We start from the raw sequence: 14166 nt of genomic DNA, 5'->3' as shown, positions 1-14166 counted from the left end.
TTTAAGGTGAGAGGAGAAAGTTTTAATAGGGACCTAAGAGGCAACTTATTCGCGAGAGATTGGCTCGTATGTAGCATGAGCTGCCAGATGAAATGGTGGAGGCTGGTACAGTTACAACATTTAAAAGACATTTGGACAGGTACACAGATATGAAAGGTTTAGAGGGATATGAGCCAAATGCAGGCAAATGGGACTAGTTCAGATAAGATATATGTTTGGTCAAGTTAGACCAAAGGGTCTGTTTTCGTGCTGTATGACTTGCCATCACAAATATGCTGGGCTGGTGCTGACAGTCCAGGACTCTTCAATGCCAAAATAACTACAGCTACCTCTTGGCCGAAGACATGGTGGCTATGCCAGTTAGCGAGCTCTTTTCAGGTACAAGCAGGTGAATGTGGATTTCATACAGAGCAAGAGGGTCTTCAAAATGCTGAAGTGAGCTGGGGGCAGTAACAAGTTTTAGTTCTGTGATGAACTTCTGTTTGTTTAGTTGCTGATTGTATTCCTTGTTTAATATAATTGAGGTACTTTGTAAAGTGTTATACTACGTCACTCCTCGGGGATGTGGATGGCACTGATTGTGGGCGGCACGGTGGCACAGTGGTTAGCACTGCTGCCTCACAACACCAGAGACCCGGGTTCAATTCCTGCCTCAGGTGACTGACTGTGTGGAGTTTGCACATTCTCCCCGTGTCTGCGTGGGTTTCCTCCGGGTGCTCCGGTTTCCTCCCACAGTCCAAAGATGTGCAGGTCAGGTGAATTAGCCATGCTAAATTGCCCGTAGTGTTAGGTAAGGGGTAGATGTAGGGGTATGGGTGGGTTGCGCTTCGGCGGGGCGGTGTGGACTTGTTGGGCCGAAGGGCCTGTTTCCACACTGTAAGTAATCTAATCAAATCTAGTGACATAAAAAAGACACAACTTACATTTATATAGGGCCAGTCACAACTTCAAGTCAGCATTTATTTTACAGTCAACGTGGAACATATTGAAATGTTGGAAGCACAAAACAAGGTCCCAGAAACAGCAATATAATAGTGACCAGATGATCTGTTTATTTTTGTGATGTTGATTGAGGGATAAAGATTAACCACGTAGGATGTTTTAGGACTCTGTAAGGTGGAGACATTGACTGGTTTAACATGTTTGAAAGATGGCACCTCAGCACTCACTTGCCTGCCTATAGCCCTCTGACTCAGAGGCTACTACTCAAGGTTCGAGAACTTAATCCAGGCTAACACTGAATTTTTGTGATTAAGGAGTGAAGTCCTGTTTTGTAGATATGACTCTCTGCCCCAGTCTGTTTTTATTGCTGTTTCAGAAATTAATGCCCTCCATCAGTAGTTCCAGTCCCAGCTAAATATGTTACAAAATCTCCCAGGAGATGGTGCTACTTCCATCCATTTGATAGATAATATCTGGTGATTTAAAAAAAACAGTCCTGATGATCAAATTTACAATTGTCGATGAGCTTCTTGCTTTGACTGAGACTGAACAGGCACTTAACATGGCACTTGGAATTCTCAAATCAATTGAAATTTCAGCCATCAAATTCAGTTCGCAGAATCAATTAGCTTTAGTATTTCATGAACAGATTGCAATGAAATTTAATACCAACCTTCCATATCGAAGGATCTAACCTTAGTGCACCTGTATTTTCTGTCGAAAAATTGTCTTCTTATCTATTCCTAGCTTACCATGGCTCTGGACAAGTCTGGGAGCAATTGACCGTTTTATGGGTGAGCCATCAGCACTGGCAGCTCTTCATTGGGCCACTTGGAAGGGAATATCAGCAATTTAAAGCTTAATCCAATAGGTTTGACATCCTTCAGAGAGGCTGCTAACTGTGTTCCCACAACCACATGAGGAAATTACAGGAACTGGCATATGGCACGATGAGGGTGAGGGATCACTGGCTCCAATCTTAAGCTATTAATCTAAACCAGCAGTGGTTTCTCTTCCTGCTACTGCACTCTGGCTTTTCCAATGATTTATAGCTAGACCCTCCATTTCCCACACCAACACTGCCCCCGACTATTTCTTCCTCTGCCACACCAGTTTCCTCCCTTGGTCTGCTGCTGAAACTCTCGTTCATCTGTTTGTTACCTCTAGACTTGACCCATCCAACCCTCTCCTGCCTGGTCTCCCATTCTAAACACGGAGACAACCCAAAGCTCTATTGCCCATGCCCTTACTCACATTAACTCCCAAGCAGTCCTGCCCAGTGAGCTACACTGGCTCCCAACCAAGTAAAGCCTTCATTTTAACATCCTCATCTTTGGTTTTCGGGTTCCTCCATGCACTCTCTCTGTTCCCTTCATCTGTAACCTCCACCAGTCACACACAATCTTTCAAGTTATCTGCACTCCTCAAATTCTGGCAGCTTGAACTTCCCTGATTTTAATTTTACCACCATTTGTGTTTGTATCTTACTTTCTGAGTACTCAAGATCTGAAATTCACTCCTTAAATCTCTCCTTTCCTTCTCTTTCACCCTTTAGAATGCAGCTTAAAACCTACCTCTCTTTGGCTTTCATCTTCTGGAGTTTGATGTCCAATCTTGATTTCTAACCACTCCATGGAGTGCCATAAGACATTATCAAAGCACCAGTTGTTGTCATTTTGGTTCACTATGATCCCTTAGGGAAGATAACCTTCTCTCCTGTCCTGGCTTGGCTTGGTCTCCATGTGTTTTCAAGCCTGTAAGAATGTGGTAGACTCTGAACTACCCCCTGAAATGTCCTAATAAGTCACCGTGGGAAAGGTGAATGCATACGCCTTCACCATCACTGGATTTGATTCCTTCCTTGGCCAACCCTCTGAATATTTCCACTCAGTACAAACTGCAAGGTTTAAGGAGACAGCTCACCACTATGTTCTCAAAGGGGATTAGGGATAGGAATGTAGAACATATGAATAATAGTTCCTTGATTGAGGCTCATAAAAATGTAAAGGATCCCATGCCACTGTTAAGAAGAATGGGGGAGTTCTCCCTAGTGTCTTAGTCACATTCTCGTTCTCAATTAGACATCTCTAAAACAGATTATTGGAACATTAGTACATTGTGCTCTGCAGGAACTTGCTATGCTCAAGTCAGGAGTGTGATGGAATATTCCCCACTTGCCCGGATGAGTGCAGCTCCAACAATGCTTAAGAAACATGACATCATCCAGGACAAAGCAACCCATTTCATTGGCATCACATCCACAAGCAACCACTCCCTCCACCCATGACGCTCAGTAGCAGCAGTGTGTGTACTATCTACAAGATGCACTGCAGAAATTCACCAGAGATCCTCAGACAGCACCTTCCAAACACATGACCACCCCCACCTAGAAGGACAAGGCAAGCATATAACATGGAACCTTCAAGATCCTCCCCAAATGACTCACCATTCTGACTTGGAAATATAATGCCGTTCCTTCACGGTTACTGGGTCAAATCCTGGTATTCCCTCCCTAATGGCATTGTAGGTCAACTCACAGCAGGTGGACTGCAGCGGTTCGAGAAGGCAGCTCAGCACCACCTTCACAAGGTGGCTGGTGATAACATGCTGGTCCAGCCAGTGATGCCCATATCCCACGAGTAAATTAAAAATTACACTGCTCTCTGCATGAGCTTATTGTGGACAAATTGGCTACCATGTGCTGACATCACAACGGTGGCTACACTACACAAGTAGGTAAAAACAAGGATTGCAGATGCTGGAAACCAGAGTCTAGATTAGAGTGGTGCTGGAAAAACACAGCAGGTCAGGAAGCATCCGAGGAGCAGGTTCGGGCAAAAGCCCTTCATCACTTTGACACTACACAAGTACTTCAGTGACCAGAGGTTCATTGGAATGTGATCACATTTGGTGCTTTGACAATGCAAATATTTCTTCACTGCCAAATAATCCATTAGCATGATAGATCAGAATGCCAGTTTCTGAAGATCTCTGGTGACCAGATTTAATGTAAATGCTCTGTTGATAGGAATTCCCTCATTATTCCCTTATGGAAAAGCACTGAGAGTGATGCATTGGCTACAATTAAAATTGGATGTCTCTACCTGAACATCACTTATCCAAACTAGTTAGTTAATTACAGTGGCACCTGATTAATTAATTAAACTGTATATTGGTTTGCAAGAATTAAAGTCGTTTCGTTTAACACAAACCGGGAATTCTTCCAAAGATCTGCTTCATTTCAAACAGTGATGGACTTATTGTTAGGCTTCACTGCTGAATTTATCAGCTCTGCAGTTACTTCCCTACACACAGTAGGCAGCTTGCAGACTGCCAGAAACATATAGGATTAACTTCCAGCACACATGCTGGGTGGGAAACCCACAGGTTTGTGTGGAATGTCTGTCTTACACCTTGCACAATGAGACTGTTCATTGATGACAAATGTGAGCAAGGTTCGGGTGGGGTATAAAAATTGGATGGAGTGTTCCCACCAGCACTGCTGCCCATCCATCATTTACCACACAAAGAGGTTAGTTTATAAACTCCCCTGTCACCTCTGCTTTGCTAATCTATTCCTGCTTTTCCTATCACTGGCTCACCCTCACACCCAGTGATGTCGCACCCGCTTGACAGAGCAAATAAAGACTTATTCAGAGGCAATTGCCCCAGTGTGCAAATGACGACAAAAAAACATTTCATTTAGATAGCACCTTTTGCACAGCAAAAGCCTTAGACACAGGAAAGTCATCAAACAAAGTCTGACAGCATTCCACAATGCCAGATGACAGGAAGCTTGGAGAAAGAAGGTTTATAAAAGGAGGAAAGTGAGGCAGAGAGTTGTCAGTTTGTGCATGGAATTATTTTATCTGATCTCCTTAGTTGCACCCTACAAGTGAGTCTGTTCCCTATACAGGGCAGACTGAAGGACATTTGACACCTGTGGTCTTAGTTCCTGTCTCTGCTTTTTCAGACTATTTCCAGTGATGGCATCATTGAGGTCTTACAGGAGCCACTCTTCGTTTTCTACAAGCCACTGCATTGTTTCTAGAGAGTCAGAGGCATTACTATCATTATGTTTACCATAGGAACGAGCCTCCGGTTCCAGTGGTTAGACCAACTGCCACGTCAAACTGTAAATCAATCCACAAATATTGAACAATTGGCAAATTTGCATGCACTGGCATATCAGCAATTAATAACCACTTCCAGACTATGCTATACATGCTGTCAAACTTGTCTGGTGAGATGTATTGCAATTGCTGCATTCCATACATAATGTGGGCTGCGTACTTTCATTGTCTAATAATAAAACAGCTAAATTAGGCTTCTGGACGAGTTTGTTCAGCATTCTTATGGGAAGCTGGAAAAACCCGATGATTCATTATCACTCCCAACTTTCCTTATATGTTTTCCAGGTCCTTGAATCATATGACCTCCCAACAGGTCAAACAACCTTTTTATTCCATCTCCAATATTAACGTAACCAATAAAATGACTTTTATGTTTGAAAAAAACAGGAAGAAAAACACAATTTTTAATGCAGCTATGATTTTTCCCATGGTTTGCTTGTAGCAGGGGGCAGGAGATTAATCTTTTAACCTTGAACACAAACAGAAGTAGGCCATTCAGCCCCTCGTGCTTGGATCACGACTCAATGAGATCATGGCTGATCTGTGGCCAAACTCTGTATGTGAAGTGCAACAGCGGAATATGACAGTAATGATGAACCTTTAACTGGTTTCCAATTCTACTTCATCAACATCCCATTAAAGGACTTCATTCTTCCCTTCTGCAGAAAATATGGAATTGTTAAAAACTCAAGTGTTCCACTAACGTCCGTTCAGAAAGGAATAGTGCCACCCTTACCCAGCCTGGTCTGTATATGTCTAAATGACTCCAGCTCCCCTCTCAGAGAGTCTAACAAGCAACTTAGAAGCAGCAAAAGGAGAGGCATCGGCATTCTGGCAAAATCACTGAACTAGTAATCTGGATTCCCAAGCTAACATTCTCAAATACCACCATGGTAAGTGAAATTGGAATTCAATAAAATCTCAAATAAAAACTTCTGATGTCTAAATGCAGTCAGTACCTTCCAACGTAGACAAGTGCTTGGAAATAATGTCAAATTAGAGGAAGTGAGGGTCAAGCAAAGGATCGTATTTTGACTCAGGTGAGATTACAGGAAATCACACCTCAGTTCAATCTTTGAGCTGAATGAACACAATTTGCTTTCAACGTGGACTAGTTTTTAAGAGCCATGGAGCTGTAAAGGGATCCTTTGTTACAGCATTGATGGAGCTCATTTCCCCTCCAGGCACCAACACTCAGGGTTTCAAAGGAAAACATAAAAGGACTGTGGACCGCCGAAATACTAACACTGTTCCTCTGCAATCATGGAATCCACTTCCGAAAAAGTACTGTGTGTGTCCCAGTTATGAAACTCTGAGTTATGAAATCCGGTCTCTATTCATAGCAGCAGTGGTCATAATCCGACTTTTAAGAAGCAAGATTCCTACACGTGACTTAACTTGAACCTTAGGCATAGATTCTGGATTAGTGGTGCTGGAAGAGTACAGCAGTTCAGGCAGCATCCAACGAGCAGCGAAATCGACGTTTCGGGCAAAAGCCCTTCATCAGGAATAAAGGCAGTGAGCCTGAAGGGTGGAGAGATAAGCTAGAGGAGGGTGGGGGTGGGGAGAAAGTAGCATAGAGTACAATGGGTGAGTGGGGGAGGGGATGAAGGTGATAGGTCAGGGAGGAAGGTGGAGTGGATAGGTGGAAAAAAAGATAGGCAGGTCGGACAAGTCATGGGGACAGTGCTGAGCTGGAAGTCTGGAACTAGGATGAGGTGGGGGAAAGGGAAAAGAGGAAACTGTTGAAGTCCACATTGATGCCCTGGGGTTGAAGTGTTCCGAGGCGGAAGATGAGGCGTTCTTCCTTCAGGCTCTGGTGGTGAGGGATTGGCGGTGAAGGAGGCCCAGCACCTGCATGTCCTCGGCAGAGTGGGAGGGGGAGTTGAAATGTTGGGCCACGGGGCGGTGTGGTTGATTGGTGCAGGTGTTCTGGAGATGTTCCCTAAAGCGCTCTGCTAGGAGGCGCCCAGTCTCCCCAATGTAGAGGAGACCACATCGGGAGCAACGGATACAATAAATGATATTGGTGGATGTGCAAGTAAAACTTTGATGGATGTGGAAGGCCCCTTTAGGGCCTTGGATAGAGGTGAGGGAGGAGGTGTGGGCGCAGGTTTTACAGTTCCTGCGGTGGCAGGGGAAAGTGCCAGGAAGGGAGGGTGGGTTGTAGGGGGGAGGTGTGGACCTGACCAGGTAGTCACGGAGGGAACGGTCTTTGCGGAAGGCGGAAAGGGGTGGTGAGGGAAATATATCCCTGGTGGTGGGGTCTTTTTGGAGGTGGCGGAAATGTCGGCGGATGATTTGGTTTATGCGAAGGTTTGTAGGGTGGAAGGTGAGCACCAGGGGCGTTCTGTCCTTGTTACAGTTGGAGGGGTGGGGTCTGAGGGCGGAGGTGCGGGATGTGGATGAGATGCATTGGAGGGCATCTTTAACCACGTGGGAAGGGAAATTGCAGTCTCTAAAGAAGGAGGCCACCTGGTGTGTTCTGTGGTGGAACTGGTCCTCCTGGGAGCAGATACGGTGGAGGCGGAGGACCTTAAACCTTAGGCAGACATGATTTGGAGATGATGGTGTTGGACTGGGGTGTACAAAGTTAAAAATCACACAACACCAGGTTATAGTCCAACAGGTTTCGGAGCGCTCCAAACACTAGTGCTTCCAATTAAACTTGTTGGACTATAACCTAGTGTTGTGTGATTTTTAACCTTAGGCAGACAGCTAGAGGACATGATATGTTGACCAGCATCCAGCAGGAATTAAGATGATGAGCTTGAGTTTTGACTAAAATAGGAACATATGCTACAAACTTCCAAATGTTATACCTGATGCTGTGTTGGTGAATACATTTTTGAGAAAGGAGTCAGGAGGATATTTAGTTCACTTGGGATATAAGAGCAGACAACAAACACATCAGTGACACCCAAACTATTGGGAGCATAGAAACATTTAGCCAAAGAAATAAACTAATCCAGAATAGGATTAGATACCTATTTTGTATTTTTGGATACACATTGATCTGTACTGGCTCCCAGTCATTGTACATCTCAACATTAAAATTTGCACCCTCATGTTCACATTCTTCCTTACCTTGAATTTCCTCCAGCCTTAAAATTCTTTGAGAGCTCCAAATGCCTCCCATTCTGGTCTTGTGCCCCTGGCAATCTTTACCAACTAATGCCAAGGGGGATCTTCAGCCTATAGCCCCATAGCCCTGGGAGGTCCTTCCTAAACTCCTCGTGGTCTCTCTGCTCCATTCGATAGACCTACCTCTGACCTTGCTTTTAGCCACTTCGAGTCATAGAGTCATAGAGATGTACAGCATCGAAACAGACCCTTCGGTCCAACCCGCCCATGCCGACCAGATATCCCAACCCAATCTAGTCCCATCTGCCAGCACCCGGCCCATTTCCCTCCAAACTCTTCCTATTCATATACCCATCCAAATGCCTCTTAAATGTTGCAATTGTACCAGCCTCCACCACATCCTCTGGCAGCTCATTCCATACACGTACCACCCTCTGTGTGAAAAGGTTGCCCCTTAGGTCTCTTTTATATCTTTCCCCTCTCACCCTAAACCCTATGTCCTCTAATTCTGGACTCCCAACCCCAGGAAAAAGACTTTGCCTATTTACTCTATCCATGCCCCTCCATAATTTTGTAAACCTCTATAAGGTCACCTCAGGCCTCTGATGCTCCAGTGAAAACAGCCCCAGCCTGTTCAGCCTCTCCCTGTAGCTCAGATCCTCCAACCCGGGCAACATCGTTGTAAATCTTTTCTGAACCCTTTCAAGTTTCACAACATCTTTCCGATAGGAAGGAGACCAGAATTGCACGCACTATTCCAACAGTGGCCTAACGAATAACCTGTACAGCCGCAACATGATCTCCCATCTCCTGTACTCAATACTCTGACCAATAAAGGAAAGCATACCAAACGCCTTCTTCACTATCCTATCTACCTGCGACTCCACTTTCAAGGAGCTATGAACCTGCACTCCAAGGTCTCTTTGTTCAGCAACACTCCCTAGGACCCTACCATTAAGTGTGTAAGTTCTGCTAAGATTTGCTTTCCCAAAATGCAGCACCTCACATTTATCTGAATTAAACTCCATCTGCTTCTCCATCTGCAAACTTACTAACTGTACCTCTTATGCTCACATCCAAATCATTTATGTAAATGACAAAAAGTAGAGGGCTCAGCACCGATCCTTGTGGCACTCCAATGGTCACAGGCCTCCAGTCTGAAAAACAACCCTCCACCACCACCCTCTGTCTTCTACCTTTGAGCCAGTTCTGTATCCAAATGGCTAGTTCTCCCTGTATTCCATGAGATCTAACCTTGCTAATCAGTATCCCATGGGGAACCTTGTCGAACGCCTTACTGAAGTCCATTTAGATCACATCTACTGCTCTGCCCTCATCAATCTTCTTTATTACTTCTTCAAAAAACTCAATCAAGTTTGTGAGACATGATTTCCCATGCACAAAGCCGTGTTGACTATCCCAAATCAGTCCTTGCCTTTCCAAATACATGTACATCCTGTCCCTCAGGATTCCCTCCAACAACTTGCCCACCACTGAGGTCAGGCTCACTGGTCTATAGTTCTCTGGCTTGTCTTTACCACCCTTCTTAAACAGTGACACCACGTTTGCCAACCTCCAGTCTTCCGGCACCTCACCTGTGTCGATGATACAAATATCTCAGCAAGAGGCCCAGCAATCACTTCTCTAGCTTCCCATAGAGTTCTCGGGTACACCTGATCAGGTCCTGGGGATTTATTCACTTTTAACCATTTCAAGACATCCAGCACTTCCTCCTCTGTAATCTGGACATTTTGCAAGATGTCACTATCTATTTCCCTAGAGTCTATATCTTCCATATCCTTTTCCACAGTAAATACGGATGCAAAATATTCATTTAGTATCTCCATTTTTCTGTGGCTCCACACAAAGGCCACCTTGCTGATCTTTGAGGGGCCCCATTCTCTCCCTAGTTACCCTTTTGTCCTTAATATATTTATAAAAACTCTTTGGATTCTCCTTAATTCTATTGCCAATGCTATCTCATGTCCCCGTTTTGCCCTCCTGATTTCCCTCTTAAGTATACTCCTATTTTCTTTATACTCTTCTAAGGATTCACTCGATATCTCTCTCTCTCTTTGGCCGTTTGTCAAATTTTGTCTCATTCCACACCTGTGAGAAACCCTTGGCATGTTGAAGATGCTATACAAATGCAAGTTGTTGTTCAGTTGTCCACATTCCAATATTAATTTAACGTTGGCATTCAGGAATTAGCCACAGTGAAAATGGCTCCTGATCCAAGAAAAGGTGAATGATGGGTTCAGGTTCATCTCATATTTAGTCACTTAGCACAGATCCCATCCCTGGCCATGTGACTACTGAAGGATTCTTGCCACATGTTCTCATTCCTTTTTGCTTTACACCTGCCTCTCAATGTGTGGCTTAACAGCACGAAAACAGACTTGCTTAAGCTTTGCACACTTGACAACGTATGCTCTCGAAGATAAATTACTGAATAAATATTTGACCTCAAGCACATAATAATAGGAGGATCCCACAAACAAAACAACAGCTCTTTCCTGTGTTGAACAGAAATTTTAAATTCCCATTTCAGACAATGTCCCAGACACCACCATCAACAGTCCTGGATATGCTCTGAGGTGGCAGCACAGCAGTATTCAGTCAGGACAGAGTTGCCCTGCGAGTCCTCAATATTGAAGTCTTAGCACCAGGCCACACATGAGTAAGGAAACTTCCTGTTGATCGCCACATTCTTTCTGCACCCCTATCCTGGCTGATGTCAGTATGATGAGCATCACTAGGAGGAAACACTGAGGCTAATAAAGTGCAGAATGTACACTGGGCAGGGGACTTCAATATCTATCACCAAATGTGGCTCGGCAGAACCACGACTGACCAATCAGTTGAGCGCTTTTTTTGTCAAATTCATTCGTGGGATGTGACCTTCTCTGGCTGGGCCAACATTTCTTGCTGATCCCTAACTGTCTTTGAGAAAGTCATATTGAGCTGCTTTCTTGAACTGCTATGTCCACGTCCTCAAGGACATGGCTGTTAGACTGGATCTGCAGCAAGTCATGAGGAAACCAACAAGAGGGAAAAATGTACTTGACCTCATCCTTACATCTGCAGCCAGCAGATTGATATCAGTGAGTGAGAGAGACCACTGCACAGTCCTTGTGGAGACAAGGTCCCACCTTCACATTGACACTTGCCTTGCCACAACTGCCTTCAGAGACAGAGAGAAAATAAATTCTCCTTGTCTATGTCCTCAATGTTTTTTTTAAATTTACAACACTGTCCCCTAATTTAGGAGTTACCCATGAGAGGAAACATTGTTTATAATCCATCCTGTCAAGACTGTTTAGGATCTTATACACGTCAATTAAATCAGCCCTCAGTTTTCTTAAACTCCAGTTTAAGATTGTCCAACCTTTCCCAATAAAACAACCTACTTAGTCTGGGTATCAACCGGCTCCGTGTCAAATTCTGGCATCGATGAGCTACGACAGGTTCAAAAACACTGAGTAAGTGCAAACTGTTGTTGATCTTTAGCAATACAGTGATCGTAGTATTGGGATAAAGACCTGAAAGTTATATGCATTTAGAATCCCGATTATGAAATTGAGTTCAACAAGACTGACAAGAACAGGCTCAATGCATTAAAATAATCACGAAAGTCAATGGAATGCTGCAGGAACCCATCGGTTCAGAGATATCTGAAGTTCACACTCTGTGGTTGATACAATGTCTTCAGAAATCGTTAAGGATTCAAAATCATTACACAGTTGCCCTCAACAAGAAATAATTAAACACATTAAAGGGAATTTTGAGTGAGCGCAGCCACGGCGTTCCCGCTTCGGGTTTGGAAAAGTATGCTAAACAAAGAAGTCCTCAAGTGGACTGATGGCTCATTTTGAGGGGGGGAGGGTAGTGGAGGGTGTGGGAGAGAGTCTGTTCTGATGGAGTCTAGCCTCTTTTTGTCAGAAGCGTTGCATTAGGCTGGTCTTGCTCGTGTTAGTCAGGTCCCACCCTGCGTTGTTGTTACCTGTTCCAGTTTGCCGGATACGGGCAGTATCTTTGGTGGATTGCTCGGCTCCTTGTACTGCGGGGGCAGGTTCCTCTCGTTGTTATTGGTCACGTCTGTTTTCGTCCGGTCGCCTATGCGATGCTCCCCGTTAATGTACAAGGAATTAGACACCTTCTCGGGCTTGTAGCCCTGGTCGTCGGCCGAGAAGCGTTTGGAGAATTCCCGGGAAATGTAGCCATTCCTCAGTCCCTCGTGCTGCCGCCCAGCGATGTGGTTGTGCCCTGCTCGATTATTGCCGTTCACGCATTTCATCGCAAACTCCTGCTCGCTTGCCACGCCACTGCCAACACTTCCCATCCCGGCCTGGGTGTAGCCTGGGTCAGCGGATCGGGGGGAGAACGCAGGGTACACCTCGTAGCCGTGGTAACCGGCCTCACTGGTCGCCGAAAGCATTTGCAGCTTTGCCATGTTGCCTCAGCAGAAGTGGAGTGACATCGGTCAGTGACACTGAAAGGTGAAGAGAAACCAGTAAGTGCCCACAGCCACACAGAACGGTTGACAGTTCAACAAAGTCTTGGGGAACGGAAGGGGTGCGGTGACTGCAAATCTCAGGTCAGATCAGACACACGCCCGTAACCCCTCTCCTCACTGGGTGGACAGCCCTGGTCTGATTCTCCCTGACAGTGACTCACTCCTGTACAACATGTGGTCTAACATTCGCTGTGCTGTGACCTCCAATTGCAGCCACGGCACAATGCACATCTCCAGGCCTTGAATGGCATGAATACTGTGGGCTGCATCAATCAGACTGCCTCTTCAAACAGGCCTGTCCTCATTACAGTGCAGGAGGCCACTTGGCCCATCATACCTGTACTGGCTCTGCTGACCCTTACCCTGGGATAGGAACAGGAAAGCTGAATTGTTGGTGAATGATTTAAAACAGAGTTTTAAACAAACAATTTAGGTCACAGCTACAGACACCTAAAATGATTTTTTTCTCTCTTAATGGCAGTGAATGTTATGATTTGAAAGTGCCGGTGTTGGACTGAGTGGACAAGGTCAAAGGTCAGACAACACCAGATTTATCTGAAATCACAAGCTCTCAGAGCACTGCTCCTTCATCAGGTGAATCTTGTTGGACTATAACCTGGTGTCGTGAGACTTCTGAGCGAGTATAATGGCAATGGGCAACTGTGTGGAGTTTGCATGTTCTCCCTGCGTCTGCATGGGTTTCCTCTGGTTGCTCCAGTTTCTCTCCACAGTCTAAAGATGTGTAGGTTAGGGTGGATTGGCCATGCTAAATGGCCCATAGTGGCCTGGGCTGTGCAGGCTAGGTGGATTGGCCTTGCTAAATGGCCCATAGCGTCCTGGGCTGTGAAGGCTAGGTGGATTAGCTATGGAATATGCAAGGTTGCAGGGATGGGTTGGTCTGGGAGGAATGCTCTTTGCAGAGTCAGTGTGGACCCGATAGGCCAAATAGCATGCTTCCACACTGTGGGGATTCTATGATTCTATTCTGATTAACAAAAGCTGGAATGCCTTTAGCTCTGAGGCAGTTTCCTGGTTTGTCATGACTGGATTCAGTGGTTAAAAGTATGAGAGGAAATTTTCAAATGCCACATTTTCAAACATACAGGGAGGACAGAGGTATTGCCAGCCAGCTCTTCCTCCATTCCGTAACATTACCAGCGAAATGGTGGCTGATGCCAATACTACATCCACTTTATGATGATCAAAATGGGATAGTGGGGGGGGGGGGGGCGCGGTGGTGGTTGGAGAGTTGAACACTGGAGACCTTTGTTCTATGGTCAGCAAGGATCCTGAAGTTTTGCAAATGAGCACAGAAACCTACTTGCGGTGACTCCCCTACACACCCACTGTATAACTCCAACCTCAGCACTCCACATGAATAGTGTAACCTACTCACCTATCATTTTCTCATCCCTTTTCCAGATTGTATTGGGTGATTTGCTAAGGCCATTTCAGAGGGGACTTCAGAGTCCACCACATTGCTGTGGGTCT

At 45.2% G+C, this 14166-nt stretch overlaps 1 protein-coding gene across 3 annotated transcripts in view; it reads right to left on the bottom strand.

Moving 5' to 3' along the window:
* LOC140481007 (leucine zipper putative tumor suppressor 3-like) overlaps positions 1–14166 on the bottom strand; it is a 201181-nt gene that overhangs the window by 16382 nt on the left and 170633 nt on the right. For all 3 annotated transcript variants that reach the window (XM_072576624.1, XM_072576626.1, XM_072576618.1), the window contains exon 2: positions 12163–12651. In XM_072576624.1, coding sequence (XP_072432725.1) covers positions 12163–12612 — 450 coding nt within the window. In that variant the 5' untranslated portion in view covers positions 12613–12651. The remainder of the gene's footprint in view (positions 1–12162; positions 12652–14166) is intronic.

The sequence above is a fragment of the Chiloscyllium punctatum genome, chromosome 1 (assembly GCF_047496795.1).
Source record: "Chiloscyllium punctatum isolate Juve2018m chromosome 1, sChiPun1.3, whole genome shotgun sequence".
Classification (NCBI taxonomy): domain Eukaryota; kingdom Metazoa; phylum Chordata; class Chondrichthyes; order Orectolobiformes; family Hemiscylliidae; genus Chiloscyllium; species Chiloscyllium punctatum.
This window is presented reverse-complemented; position numbering and strand designations above follow the sequence as displayed.